The following is a 14,223-nucleotide window of genomic DNA, read 5'->3' as shown; positions in this document are numbered from 1 at the left end:
TTCACCCATCCGCTGAGAATAATCCCACCTTTAAATTATTTTTTAATAATTCAACGTTTGTCCTTAATTTTCTATCAACACACCCTTTTATTTTATAATAATCCCACCTTTATCCTTAGTTTGCTATCGGTGTTCCCCATTAGTATGCTGACAGACAGCAAACTAAAGGCAAAGGTTGGATAATTTAAAATAATATAAAGTTAGAATTATTCACGGCGGATAGGTAAATAGTTGGATTATTAATTTTAATTTTTGAAGTGTTTTAGTTATGTGCTATTGCCTGTTGGTTTTTTTTTTTTTTGTGTGTTGTAGCCTTGTAGGTGTTTATATTATGTGTTGTATGTGTTTATGTTATGTGCTATACCTGTTTATGTTATGTGCTGTAACTATTTATATATCTACTTCCATAAACAAAATACCTACTAAAAAATATAGTAGGTGTATTGTAAAATACGTGATCATAGTAGGTGCTTTAAGGAATTGGGCTGGCTTTGAAAGCCGTCTCAAAGAAATGAACTCAGACTTACTGATTATGAAAAGCTACTTATTATTATTATTATTATTATTATTATTATTATTATTGTTATTATTATTATTAATTTCTTTTATAATTTATAATACATTATTAAAAGAAACATTACAAGAGTTGGTAAGAAATCAAATAACAAACTGAATATTCATATCATCATCATCATCATATCTAGTATATCTCGCTCATAGAAAACTATGGTCAGGGTTTGGAGAGGGAATAAAGACGACAGCTCATACCCATAGAGGAGAGTGCGGTCAAAGAGTCCCTCGACTCGAGAAAGGTCTTCAACAAGAGAGAAACCTGCAATTTACAAATAGAATAAATAGAATACGTACAAATAATTAAAAATCAAAATATAAGTAAACAATGAGGTAAAGGGCGATAGTTAAAGGCAATGAATAATAACAAATGATGTGTAAAAGGAACGAGTTCGGTAATCTAAGAAGTGGATAAGGCGACGCCAATTGCCCCTATCCCTAGTCAGGTCCTTGGAAAGGTGAATTCATGCATGTCACTTTTAATATGTTCCTCCCACGTTCTCTTAGGTCTTTCTCGACTTCTCTTGCCCTCCAATATGATGTATTCGATCCTTCTTACTGGGGCATTATGGGTCTATGAACACCAGATGCAAATCCTTATTTCGCTCCCTATACTTTTTCATCAGTCTCCTAAAAAGATGAATTGCCTCGATAGTTGATCTTCCAGGCATGAATCCGAATTGGTTCTCTCTAATTACCATCTCTCGTCTAATTCTTTTCTCAATCACTCTTTCCCATAGTTTCATAATGTGGCTTAGAAGTTTGATCCCTCTATAGTTCCCGCATACTTGTGCATCACCCTTGTTTTTTAACAGTGGGATAAGTGTGCTAACCCTCTATTCTTCTGGCGTCTTACTAGACCTCAAGATGACATTAAAGAGGTTAGTAAGCCAATACATTGCCTCCTCTCCTAAACCCCTCCACACCTCAATCGGAATGTTATCAGGTCCAACTGCCTTTGATCCCCCCTTTTTTTGAGAGCTTCTCCTACTTCCGCCGTGGTAATATCAATAATCGACCATGATCTAGATTGCACTAAAACGGACACAGACACGGACACGGACACGGACACGACACGGGTACGGAAAAACGCCAACTTAAAAATGGCGGACACGGGGACACGAAAATGGTAATATAATAAATATATCAAATTAAAGATAATTTTACAATCTTTCATTTGATATATGTAAATAAACACTTTACAAACATAAAACTCACATAAAATGCAAATAAGTACCAAATAAACAACATGAGTATTTAAAAATAGTCATACAAACCAAATCAAAGAAAACCAAATAAATAGGTAAATTTAAGATTTAAAAATTAAGATTAACAAATAACACATTAAAAATTTAACATTAACAAATAACAATTAACAAATATTCAAAGAGGATATACAAAAAAATCAAGAACAACATTTCAACTTTTCAAAATTCAAATTACAAACTTTTCAAGATTAAGAATTTAAGATTAACACTAAGATTAAAGATTAGAACAAGATTAATATTAGGATTTAGGATAAAGAGTGAAAATACCTTAAACAAAATCAATTTTTTTATTTTTATTTTTTTTATAAAAAAAACGTGTCCTTGACTGCTTGCTGTGTCCCTTGCCGTGTCCCTTCCGTGTCCTTGCCGTGTCCGCGTGTCCGGAAAAATATTAAAATATTGGACACTTCATTTGGCGTGTTGGACACGGGTTTTCGCGTGTCCGTGTCCGACACGGGACACGCCAGTCCAAAGACGTGTCCGTGTATTCCAGCCCATGATCCTGTGTTCTTTGCATGTCCGAAGTTTGTCGAATTTTCTCCTTCGGACCCCTAGTCTCATTGAGTAGTTGAGAAAAATATTGATGCCATCTCATTTTGATGTCGTCTTATCTAAGGAGTACTCGTCTACCTTCATCCTTAATGAACTTCAATGTCCCTAAATCCTTCTTCTACCTAGATCTTGCTTATTCCAACTTAAAAATATACTTCTCCCCCTCTTTGGTATCAAGCTTTTGATAAAAGGCTTCAAACGCGCGATATTTTGCCTCCGCTACTGCTTTCTTTGCCGCCCGTTTTGTTTCTTTATACCTCTCATTCTTATGTGTCCTATCCTCCTCTTTCGTCCAAGCCATGAGCTCCTTAAATCTCATATTTTTCCTTTATCTTCTTTTGCACTTCTCCGTTCCACCACCACGACTCTTTGTACACCTTTGGTTTCTCCGTCGACACCCCTAATATCTCATTTTCCACCTTTCGAATGGTTTCCGCCATGACTGTTTTAATACAAAAAGCTAATATTTGAAAAGGTATGCCCTAAACTTAAGGTCGCTAGATTTATTATTATTATTATTATTATTATTATTATTATTATTATTATTTGCTACTACTAATACTATAACAGGTAGACTAAGAAAGGGGAAAAATCAGGCACTTACTTGTGAAATGTGGTACTTATTCTAATTGAGACGATACCTGATTTTCTTTAAAAAAATGTTGTTTATTCAAGTTATAATAGTAATTGAGCTTAATCTAAATATGGAAAAGTTATCAATAATAAATCAATATTTTTTCGATCTTCTTAAAAATAAGCCATAGCTTAATCTTATTTATTTTTTAATAAACTCAACTATTATGTAGAGTTGATGAATATAAATTTGTTCCATTTGCTAAAAATAATATTATTTGTTAACAATAAATTCAGGTATTGGTATAAAAATGGGAAAAGGGAAAGGGAAAAGGGAAAAGAAGAAGAAGCTAACCATAGTTAGTTTAAATTCAAAAATTAACAGACATTTAACAAAAAAATCATTATTAGTATCACGGTTGTAATTAGCATATACTTGCGGGTACCACTGAAATACACTGGGATACCATTGTTATTTTTCTATAGTACAGGAATACCATTGATAATATCCCTATAAAAATTGATGAATATATACTCATCTATTGTTTATAATTCTCCTTAAAAATTCTTTACAAGTTAAACAATTAGAAATAAATTATAAATAAGTTTATTTTCAACAATCATACTCAATGAGTGGTTTTAACTAAAAATGTTGATTGCCCAATGGCTCTTGTTTTGTTTCAGTTTGTATTCTTCGATCCTTTTGAATTTACAATTAAAATGACCTAAATATAACTCAATAAACTCAATAGAATAAAAAGAGTAACTTTTGAGTCACTTCATTCTACTTGAGATTTATGAACAAAAAATAGGAAGAAAAAAGAAAATTTTAAAATAAATGCATATTATAACCTGAAAACACAGCTTAAAGAAGGAATTTTTAGATTCACCTACAAAAAGAAAAAGTAAAATTTTGAAACCAAAGATGAAAAATTAGATTTAACTTTCGGATTATAAATCACAAAAGTGCATAATAGGTGAGGATGAATTGTCATTTGTCATATGACACATTTAGTAAAGACGGAATAAACTTGATGGATTGGAGTCAAATTTAAACATTTCAAACATCATCATACATTCTATCATCATACATTCTACTAAAACAATAAAAGAATATGCCACATGTCACTTTTATATATTATGTTTTTCCTCCTAAATTTAAGTAATTAAATATGAAAACTTTGAGTTGTTATTAAACTTTATTTCTTAATGAACAATAATAGTAAGAAAAAAGTCAATTCTAAAACATTTAATTTTTTAAATACTCTTTTTTAATAAAAAATATTTTGAGTAGTTTTGATTTTAGTAAATTAAATGAGTAAACTATTAATTATACCTTATTTACGATATAAAAATAATTAAAATATAAAATAGTTGTTAACTATAAATAACCTTATAATTAAAAACTCTTAAATTATGTAAAGACAGAGAATTCATCAACTTAATTATTCAGCTAACTTCAATATTTACAAAATAATAACTAAAAATCTTATCTAGAATTATCTTACAATGATAATTATGATAAAAAAAAAATTATAGAAGTATATATTTTAAGCATGCCATAAATAAAGTGTTTGTGTATGAGTATACCGTATATTCATTTTATAAAATTAAGTTTGATATAATGTTTGCACAATAATTTAGCTTCTGTTTAGTAGATTATAAATTTAATATATATTTAGATTAATCAGTTCATTTTGAAAAGAAAAATTAGTATTCGTAAAAATTATTTTTATTAGTAAAAATTATTCTAATCAGTGAAATAGAATCATCATTTTACTACTAATCGTTTTAGTTAGTAAAATATAGTTATGATCAATATAATGGTTGGTTTCAAAAAATAAATTATATTTAATATTTTCTTATATAACTTCATAAACTAACATATTCTAACATATTCGTGTGCACGGAACATATACTGTATACTAGTATGTATTATTACCATTTGCTAAATTACATCCTTTTCTTTTTGTCAATGAGTGTATGGCATTATTACCATTGCCGAATTACATCCTTTTCCTTTTGTCAATGAGTGAAAACACACAAAAAAAGAAATGGATGCTATTCACAACAGAATCACATCATTTGCTAATCTCCCCACAAATCATGAATCGAAAAAAACGAATTATGATCGATTGTGAGCTTTTTTCAACAATTTTGAACGAATCACGAATTCAAAAGACGAATTAGTTAACAAATTATATTGCACTTGTTCATACAAGAACACAAACGTAAAAGAGGATCCACATCTCAATACTAGGCAAAAATGACTCCACTTTAAAGGCTTTTCTTTCTTCAGCAACAGCTTCTCACTTCCATCTGTAGCTTCACATAAAGGATCTTGCATTGTAGAGTATACAAATTGTTACTCACCAAATGAGCAATTTATTTCATTGGACGTACATAAAGCATAGCAAAAGAAAAAAGATCTCAAAAGCTGTGAAGGAACAGACCAACTTAAGACACTAAAAACTGCAATGCAGCCTTTCCATATTTTGATTCAAGAAATGAACAACTTAGAGAAGACATAACTGCACAGAAAGAAGCACTAGGAGCTGCCATGATGCCAAAGATAACCAATTTTGATCTGTGGTTCTTACTCGTCTCACTCAAGACTGGACCAAATAAAGGACTACTGAAACAACTTACCCACACGAAATTTTCATGCGTATGCTCAATCTCAACAGCTAGTTCATGTGCACCTATGAACAAGCATTCAAGAAGTTCAACAGGTGTCAATACTTCAGGGAAGAGAACCACAAACAGAGATGACCAACTATCGAGTCACCCAAACTCAGCCCAGAACATATAAATGAATCCAACGAACTTGCTATTTACCTGCCCCTATAATGACCCACACTAACCCGCCCAATTATCCAAAGAGTAAGAATAATTTCAAGAATCAAGTACTTCTGATAAGTGCCAACAGATAACAATATGAACAATAGGATAACGCCCATGTTATTTTAGTCAGTCCCATGCCATCCTTAAATTCAAAACACCTTGTTTCTTCAACAAATCAATCCATTACTTTACAATATTAAGGTAAGGCTGAAACAACAGGCAGGGAAGAAAAAGGAGAGTTAGTCTTCCGTGGCAACAAGAATCGATTCGTGTGTGGAAGTTAAAGCCTTCAGACCTAACCATGATTCTCAAATCTATCCGTTTCTAAGTGGTATAGTAGAATTGACAATCCCTGGTCTAAACACACTACGTCCACAGCCAACAACGTTTACAACTTTGAAAAATACTGCTATAGATACAAGGACAAAACAAATATCATACTTCAAATGACCATATACTCTATATGCTTTGAATTTGCTACACTTAAATTTTTAGATTATCCTTTTAATTTTGAGACTATATTTTGGGGCTTTGGTACCACATTATCTTTCCTAATCTCACCCACAATGTCATTCTCTCCTATCCAGTCTCCTCCACATACTCCTTCAAAGTAAATTTAACTTGTGTAGCAAATTCAAAGAAACCGATGAAGTATCTTACCATCCTACTATAACTAGAAAACATTGCAACTTTCCTAACATGATGATCGAAGTCCAAATATGTCACAACTCCAATGCAATTAATGCGAAGATAAAACTACTAATATAAATGGGAGTTTTATATCCATAAATTATTAGGGTATGAGAAAATGTCATGCCCTAAACACATGAAATATATAAATTACATAATAAAGCAGATACAATAACAAGGCCAAGGGTGAAAAATTAATCAACTAAGCTCATACTTGTATAATCACAGCAATGCAAATACTGTAAATCCGACAGATCAAAATAAATTCATCCTGTATTGATAGATAATTAACATAATACTCCAATTAAAACAAAAATTACAGAATAACAGCAATAATATAAGTATTTTTGAGGAAAATGTCTAGTAATCTGGCAAACAGTGCATCAGAGAAGCAGAATTCACTTATCTGATGAACAAAGAAAGATGATGAAAAGAATTAATCAGTTCTCTTCAACCTCTCGACTCGCTGATTCAACTGCTCGATCTTAACAACCAAAGAAGTAACAGAATACAAGATCCAATAGAAGAGAAGAGCAGCAGCGATCAAAAGCGCATTACGCTGACTCTTCATGATAGATTTCTGATGACGAAGAAACTCGGTAGGAGTGCAAGAATCGGCTTCACAACTAGGTCGAGTCTCATACTTCCAGTAAATATCCATGAGTAGGAACAAACAAAATGGAACAATCGAAAGAAAAGGTTTCAAAAGGTTACGAGTAACAGCGATCAAACCCTTGCGAAGACCGTCAAGACCTGGGAGAGTTAATAGAAGGACCATGATTGCTTCTGCACCAGCAGCGTAGCCGAGTACTACCCACTCTAACGCCATTGCTGATTGAAAGGAGATTTGACGAAGAAATCTTGATCAAGAGCAGATCTGGTTTTGATGGAGAGAAATTGCAAGGAAGGAGATCGTGTTAAGGAACGAATCGAAGAGGTGGTGTTAAGGAAAGAAGGAATTATAAAGAGAGACAGGAAGCCACGTACTTGCGACAAATGACGCGTGGTCATACACGCGGCATCTATTTTGAGTTATTAAGGAATCAATAAGGTTTTGATTCGGGTGATTGGAACGATTTCGGTTTAGGTGTTTCGGGTTGATTTAAAATTTGCGTCCATATTGATTTTGATATAAATTTAATTTTATTTTAAAGTCGGGTCAAATCAGATTTGATTATAAGTAAACACCTCTTTAGCCACCAATGTCCAAGGTGTTTAAAATCATTTTCTCCAATTTTCTCTCTTATCTCTTTCGTTCACCACGTCAATTTTTTATTTCAATGTAGTTTAGAGAATCTCTACCGGCAAAGGTCAAAGGAATTAATTCATTAAGAAGTTGCACTTTTCAGGCTTAAGTGTAGCGACAAGTATGCAAAGATTTCTATGGTATTGTTGAGTAGCGACGCACCATATTGCTCTTTAGAGTCTAATGAGCAAGGATATTATGCTTTACGTTCTCGACAAGGTTGCTAGGTCATTACCTAAAAGCGATAGACCGCATCTCATGAATGTCGTGTCAAATGAGAAGATATCAGATTTTAAGAATAAGAGATTAAGAAAAAAGATAGATTCTAAGCTAAAATTGAATCTTAGAACATTAAAACTCTTTCCTGAAAGTACTTAGAGTTGGTAAATATTGCAAAAAAAGGTAAGTTTATCCTTCGCATATAGGAGACAAAGTAGGTTATTGGAGAGACCATGACATTAAACAGGGAGAGAAAAATGTGCAAACCGTGGTTTTTGTTATGACTAGAAAGTGTAACCAATATCGCTAACATAAATTGATACAAACATGAGGGTGAAGCTTGTGTAAGAAAAGAAATATTGAATGTCATTAGGGCATATGAGCCTTAAGTGGCTCTATTGAATATCCATGGAGGTTTAAATACAAAATAAGAAATGAGGAGACCGAATAATCTATTTTAAATTTCGCATAAAGCCTATGATTTAAGAAAGCATGAAGAACATTTGACGACTTATAAAAGTGCAACAAATACAACTCAAATTGATTACCCCACGCTTTAAAACATAAACACTTTTATATTATAATTTCAACAATTATTGAACAAATGAACCAATAAGAAAAAAAACACAAAAACTTATGTAAAAAGTTGAAAACAATGGCAATACCTTCTTAACCCTAAATGCACTCTTAACCCCATATGCAGGGCCAACCCCAAGATTTGAGAGGCCTAGAGGCGAAATATTTATTATAGCCCCTAATTACTAAATGCACTATTATAAACCCCTAACAATTAAACATTAAAACGTCATTTTTCAAGCCCCTCTTGCCCCTAATAGGGACGGCCCTGCCTATATGCTTATATACTAGAATACACATCATTCAGACTACTCCACAGGACGATCTGAACCTAAACTCTTATCAGTAAGCGTGGTGGCCGTGACAGAACCAAAACTCCGAGCACTAGTAGTGCCTGTGACACTACCTGTACTAGTTGTGTAATCTGTTTTCGGTGTGGAAGATCTACCCGAAAAAGCTGCGTTTGAGGACGATGCCCTAATATGTCTAGAGTCTAGACTTTCGAAAACTTGAACTAGGGAACCCTGGTTTGGTTGGTTCCTCTAGCGTTGTCGGTTTCCTTGAAAGCAAAACGACTACACGCCGCATTGATGGCCATAAACTGGGATCAGATTGGGTGCATAACAAACCAATTTGAGTGCACAATGCTACTTGTTCAGCAACTGCAGTTGTTGCTATTGTTGGGTCCAATAGTTCTAAACTTTTACCTTTCTTGAATAGGTTGTAAGCCTGCCATCCGAAAATTTAGTCGTCAATGTTTTCGTTCCTAGCCCTATAATCAACATTCAGAACAAATGAAGGATGTAACAAATGTAATTTTTATGTAAGCATATCCTTTTTCGAGATTTGTAGTTCCCCCGATTCCCATACGATGTCAATAAAAATGGATAAGGAAATAGACCTTTAACTTAAAGCTTCCCATAGAAACGTCGAACAAAAAAAAGAAACAAATCACCGGCAAAATAAGGCTGCATTATCGTATCATAAAGGTTTTTTTATTGCGACTGAAATATTGGCCGCATTAATCGCGAAATCATCCATATTGACCACAAAATCCATTTCGCGACTGTTACTTGAACATGATCGAAATTATATATCCACACTATGTTTTGCCCACACAAATTAAATTTAGAATGTTCAAACATCATAGTCAAGCACTGCTCACTCATAAATAAAAGATATAACAATGCAATAGAGACAATCAAATGAGAATTGTAAATCCACAAAATGAAATCGACTGCAATAAATTCATAAATCATAAAACGTGACATGGTGATGTAACCTTGTTTATGCACTATGGATTACAGTCTAGTTAAAAACAAAGAACTTACCCACTCGAGTAAATTTTGAGCATCGTGGGATACATTGTATGAAGAGTATCTTTGACCGTTAACCAATTCTAAAATCAAAACTCCGAAACTGAACACATCTGCTTTTACAGATAAGTGTCCATGCATGACATATTCCGGAGCCATATAACCACTGTTTCAATCAAACATAATGCTGATCAAACAACCGGAATCTATGCAAAAAGAAGAATTTTTTATAACAATACGACATACTTGGTGCCCGCAACTCTAGTATTTACATGTGTTTGGTCTTCAGGAAAGAGACGAGCCATCCCAAAATTGGCAATTTTAGGAACCCACTTATTATCGAGTAAGATATTACTGGCCTTGATGTCACGATAAATAATGCAACTATGTGAATCTTCGTGAAGGTAGAGCATTCCTTTAGCTACGCCTGCGCCCTATAATCTCAACCCGTTTCTTCCAATCAAGTTGGTGGCGCTTATTTGGCCCTGTAATATCGTGTCGATGAATATGTTTGGTTATAAAAGGCTTCAGAATTAACTAAGCTATGCATAATTCTAATTCTTTCTATCAAAAAAAAAGCTCAATTAGTCAATTCTATAGTAAAAATAGTAACATTTCAGGATTTACTCTTGATCAAATCAAGATTTAAGCATGGATCATGGTCAAGGAACTTTAGTTAGGAAGGCGGGCATCACGCTCAATGGTATTCGAAATTCTACAAAGAGAGTTAAAGGGTGGGTGAAGCGGCTTGCTGGTACTCCTTCCGATTCAGAGTTAATGTCTTATTTGCTTTTCACACGTTTGTCAATGCACTAATGCAATACATAATATCTCTAATAGTGTATAATTAAAAATCATAAAAGTTAGATATTTATAACCTTCACATTGAGACGAATCAAACAAGATTCCACTTGACTGTGTTTGAACTTTATAGATTAAGAATTAAATACAAATTAAGAGTGAAATGTGAATAATGTTCAAAAAGCAAATGAAACATTAACTAAAGAACATGCTTGAGGGGAGGCACTTATATCAGTCTGTCATTCAATGGCCATTATAATACTCCCTCAACCCAAAACATGACTCACATACTACAAATTACAACTGCATCAATGCCAAAGCCTTAATTTCAATATAATCAGTTATATTGATCATCCACTTGAATTCTTCTTCTCTATTCATTTCGATTTTCAACCATCTCAATTCTCAATCTTAAGATAGACTCACAAAAGCACAAAAGAAAATCAGCAAAAATGTGCCCATCCCATAATCAACAAATATAATTATTACTTATGGCTGATCATATAGTAATTAAAAGCTCGCAGGGATCATTAATTTCAATCAAACCATATCCCTATTAACAAACAGTTTCCTAACCCACATAAGTCAATGCATTTCTTTCTTCAATGACTGATACATCAGAAGTCACGTCATCTAAACCCTGCAGACAAAAGACTCATTTTATTATGACAGAAACAAAGACATTAAAAACACAGACAAAGTCGGAAGAAAGAGAGAATTAAGTTATTGAATAAAGTTTAGCTAAATGAAGTATATGAGATACATTTTTCTCTAATTTGTATTAAAAATAGGCATGGGTATTGGACCCATGAGTGCGATATAGGTCTTGGACCCATGAGTCAAGAGTCTAAACCTTAGATTCGTCGACCCTAATTAGATTGAGTCCAAAATTTGTGGACTCTATTAAGCTGGGTTGGATTATGGTCTTCCATGGTCTGCGTTTGGATATAAATTTTGTAGACTCAGATTTGATGCGACCCTTAGACCCTTTAAAATAGAGTTCAAAAAATTCTATGACCTATTGCAAATTGCTCACAAAACTTGACAATTTAACCCAAATTTCATTTCTCTAATCATACACAATACCAAGTAATGATCAGTTTTCATGAACAGAATTGGTTTTCAGATGATACAATTCCTACGTATATATTTGTACTAGCTTAGAAGCTCGTGCAATGCACAAAATTGTTAGTATGAAGACATATATATAAATAACATTTTCAAATGAAAGTATGTATTATCGTTAACATACTATAATCTAAATATAGCACTTGAACAAAATCAATATTTTCATTAAGCTAATACCAACCATCATAACTTACATTTAGTGTATGTCATCTATTCAAAATATATACAACAATAACAATAATGTCATAGCCTTAATTTTAAAGGATTGAAATCGACTATATAAACCAATGTATCAGTTTCAATAATCGTCCATATGAAATTTTCTTTTTCAGATCATTTCGATTATTTATAATCTCAATTTGCAAGTTTAGACCCTCTATAGTGTAAAGCTAGAAAAATATGTTTGTATGCCCTAATTTGACAAGGATAATCCAACTGTTTTCTTTGTTTTGGGTTAGCTGGACCAAAAGTTGTCCCAATTGGAAACTCTTTACCATACACTTCTACTTCTACATATATACATCAATGCAAGTTTGGTAAACAAATGTGACAATCACACTATATATCTAGCAAGTTAGTACAAATGTTAAAGTCATGGTTTATGTATAACATGTTCAAAAATAATTCATATATGATCTTAAATCGAAAAATAAAAGAGAACTTGAGATACATATAAGATTAATAATGAGCTGCCCCACTATTAACAAAAGGTCCGGTTCTTAAAGGTTCGGTTCTTAAAGCATTTGGGATAGACGGTCAATATTAAATGGTATGGTGTTATTCAGGTACGGGTTTTAGCAACACTTTTTAGTGATTTGTTTGTAAACCTTTTTTATACTTGAAATAATATAATGTTACAATACATTTTGCCTTAAATTATTTTTTTTGAAGTGAAGTTTTATGTTTTAATATAATGAATGACCCTATATTAAAAGACATCACTAAAGTAAATAGGGTGTCTAAATTTTTTGCTCTACCCCTGATTACCAATTGGCTTAGGATGCTATTGGGTTTGTGTGTAGTCAACTCTTCTCTTATATGGGTCTTGATTTGTACAAGATTATTAACAAATTTTTCATTATATCAGAGCCGACGATTTCCAATCAACTGAAAACAAAAAAGTCTCGATTTTCAATAAAAATAACTTGGGGGTTAAAAACAAATGACATTTATTAAAATGAGCTCACATGTAAGGAAAATGTTGGAAAATAACTTACATGTGATTTTACATTTGAAAAATAACACATGATTTAGGCCGGAAAAAAGTCATACTTATTCTCCGATTAAACAAGACTAGATTCTCGAATAAAGTATTAGTAGACTAACAGCAGTAGTAGTATTTGGTGGATGAGAAGCCACAATCATTTTTTTTTTCTTTTATGAAAGTTGATTCACACATCAATTTATAGAATTTATTCAATCATGAATAGAATTTATAATTGATATTAATATGGATGTTATGTGATGATTATTTAACTACGAAAATTTTAGTCTTAAATGTGTATTAACAATGCAAGTCTTTTATGTACTTTGGACCGATTTCGATTGCAATAGATATAAATAGTGGATAAATATGAATATGAAAAGAAATATTTACCAAATTTATACGGATGTGATTTTGTAAGTGTCTTATATTTAACCGTCTCACACTTATAAAACTTGTGATGGCCGGTTGGTTATTTGATCAAATATTTGGTTTGGTACTTATTATAATATGAATCATTACCTGTTATTCAAGAGTTTATAAATTTTTTATATTTTAAAATATGGGTATTTTATGAGATAATATAGTATAATCCACTTAAAATATTTTTACTTTAAACAGAATCGTAACTCAAAAAACTCAAGAATTTCTACTTTTAAACTTTTAAGTATATAATTCACATTTTTGTAATGTTTCAAAATTTTTGTGGGCAAAGTGAAAGACTAAGTCTCATTGGATCGCTAAAGAACTTTAAATGATGCTCAACATGTTTATTCATCCCAACAAATCATCAAAATAACGGCTATAGATTAATTTTAATTTAAATAAGTACTTTTATATGTTAAAATATCAATCCTAAGACCCATAAAAATGTTTAAAAAGTTTTGCTTAAGATATTTTAATAGATTTTAAAATCTATCTATTATATTATTTTATTTTTTGTAATTCTTCCCACACTTTAATTGATTGTCCTTACATTTTTTGTAATTTCATATCTATTATATTATTTTATTTTTCGCCTTTGCATTTAGTTCTACATATGTCTCGTTATTAAGTAGTTAGTTAATTACCCACTTTATTGACCTTTTGGTACCACTAAATATTACTCCCTCCCTTCTTAAATTTGTTTTCATTTGTTATTCACGAATTCTTCTGACTCTAGTTCTCCATATGAAGAAATACGGGTATAAATTATTCGTCAACTTTTCTCACCCAGACTCTGCTCTCGAGCGCGAT

General features: G+C 32.1%; 1 protein-coding gene and 1 pseudogene across 1 annotated transcript; both read right to left on the bottom strand.

The window, feature by feature from the left end:
- Positions 1-6,750: 6,750 nt before the first annotated feature.
- On the bottom strand, positions 6,751-7,451 carry LOC130821118 (uncharacterized). Its single transcript, XM_057686759.1, has one exon. The coding sequence runs from the start codon at positions 7,324-7,326 to the stop codon at positions 6,934-6,936; it is 393 nt and encodes a 130-aa protein (XP_057542742.1). The 5' UTR covers positions 7,327-7,451; the 3' UTR covers positions 6,751-6,933.
- A 1,395-nt stretch (positions 7,452-8,846) lies between these two features.
- Positions 8,847-13,148, bottom strand: LOC130821734 (cysteine-rich receptor-like protein kinase 43; annotated as a pseudogene).
- Between the last annotated feature and the right edge of the window lie 1,075 nt (positions 13,149-14,223).

This window comes from Amaranthus tricolor, chromosome 8, assembly GCF_026212465.1.
Source record: "Amaranthus tricolor cultivar Red isolate AtriRed21 chromosome 8, ASM2621246v1, whole genome shotgun sequence".
NCBI lineage: Eukaryota > Viridiplantae > Streptophyta > Magnoliopsida > Caryophyllales > Amaranthaceae > Amaranthus > Amaranthus tricolor.
Note: the sequence above shows the minus strand (reverse complement) of the source record. Positions and strands in the feature narration are given on the sequence as shown.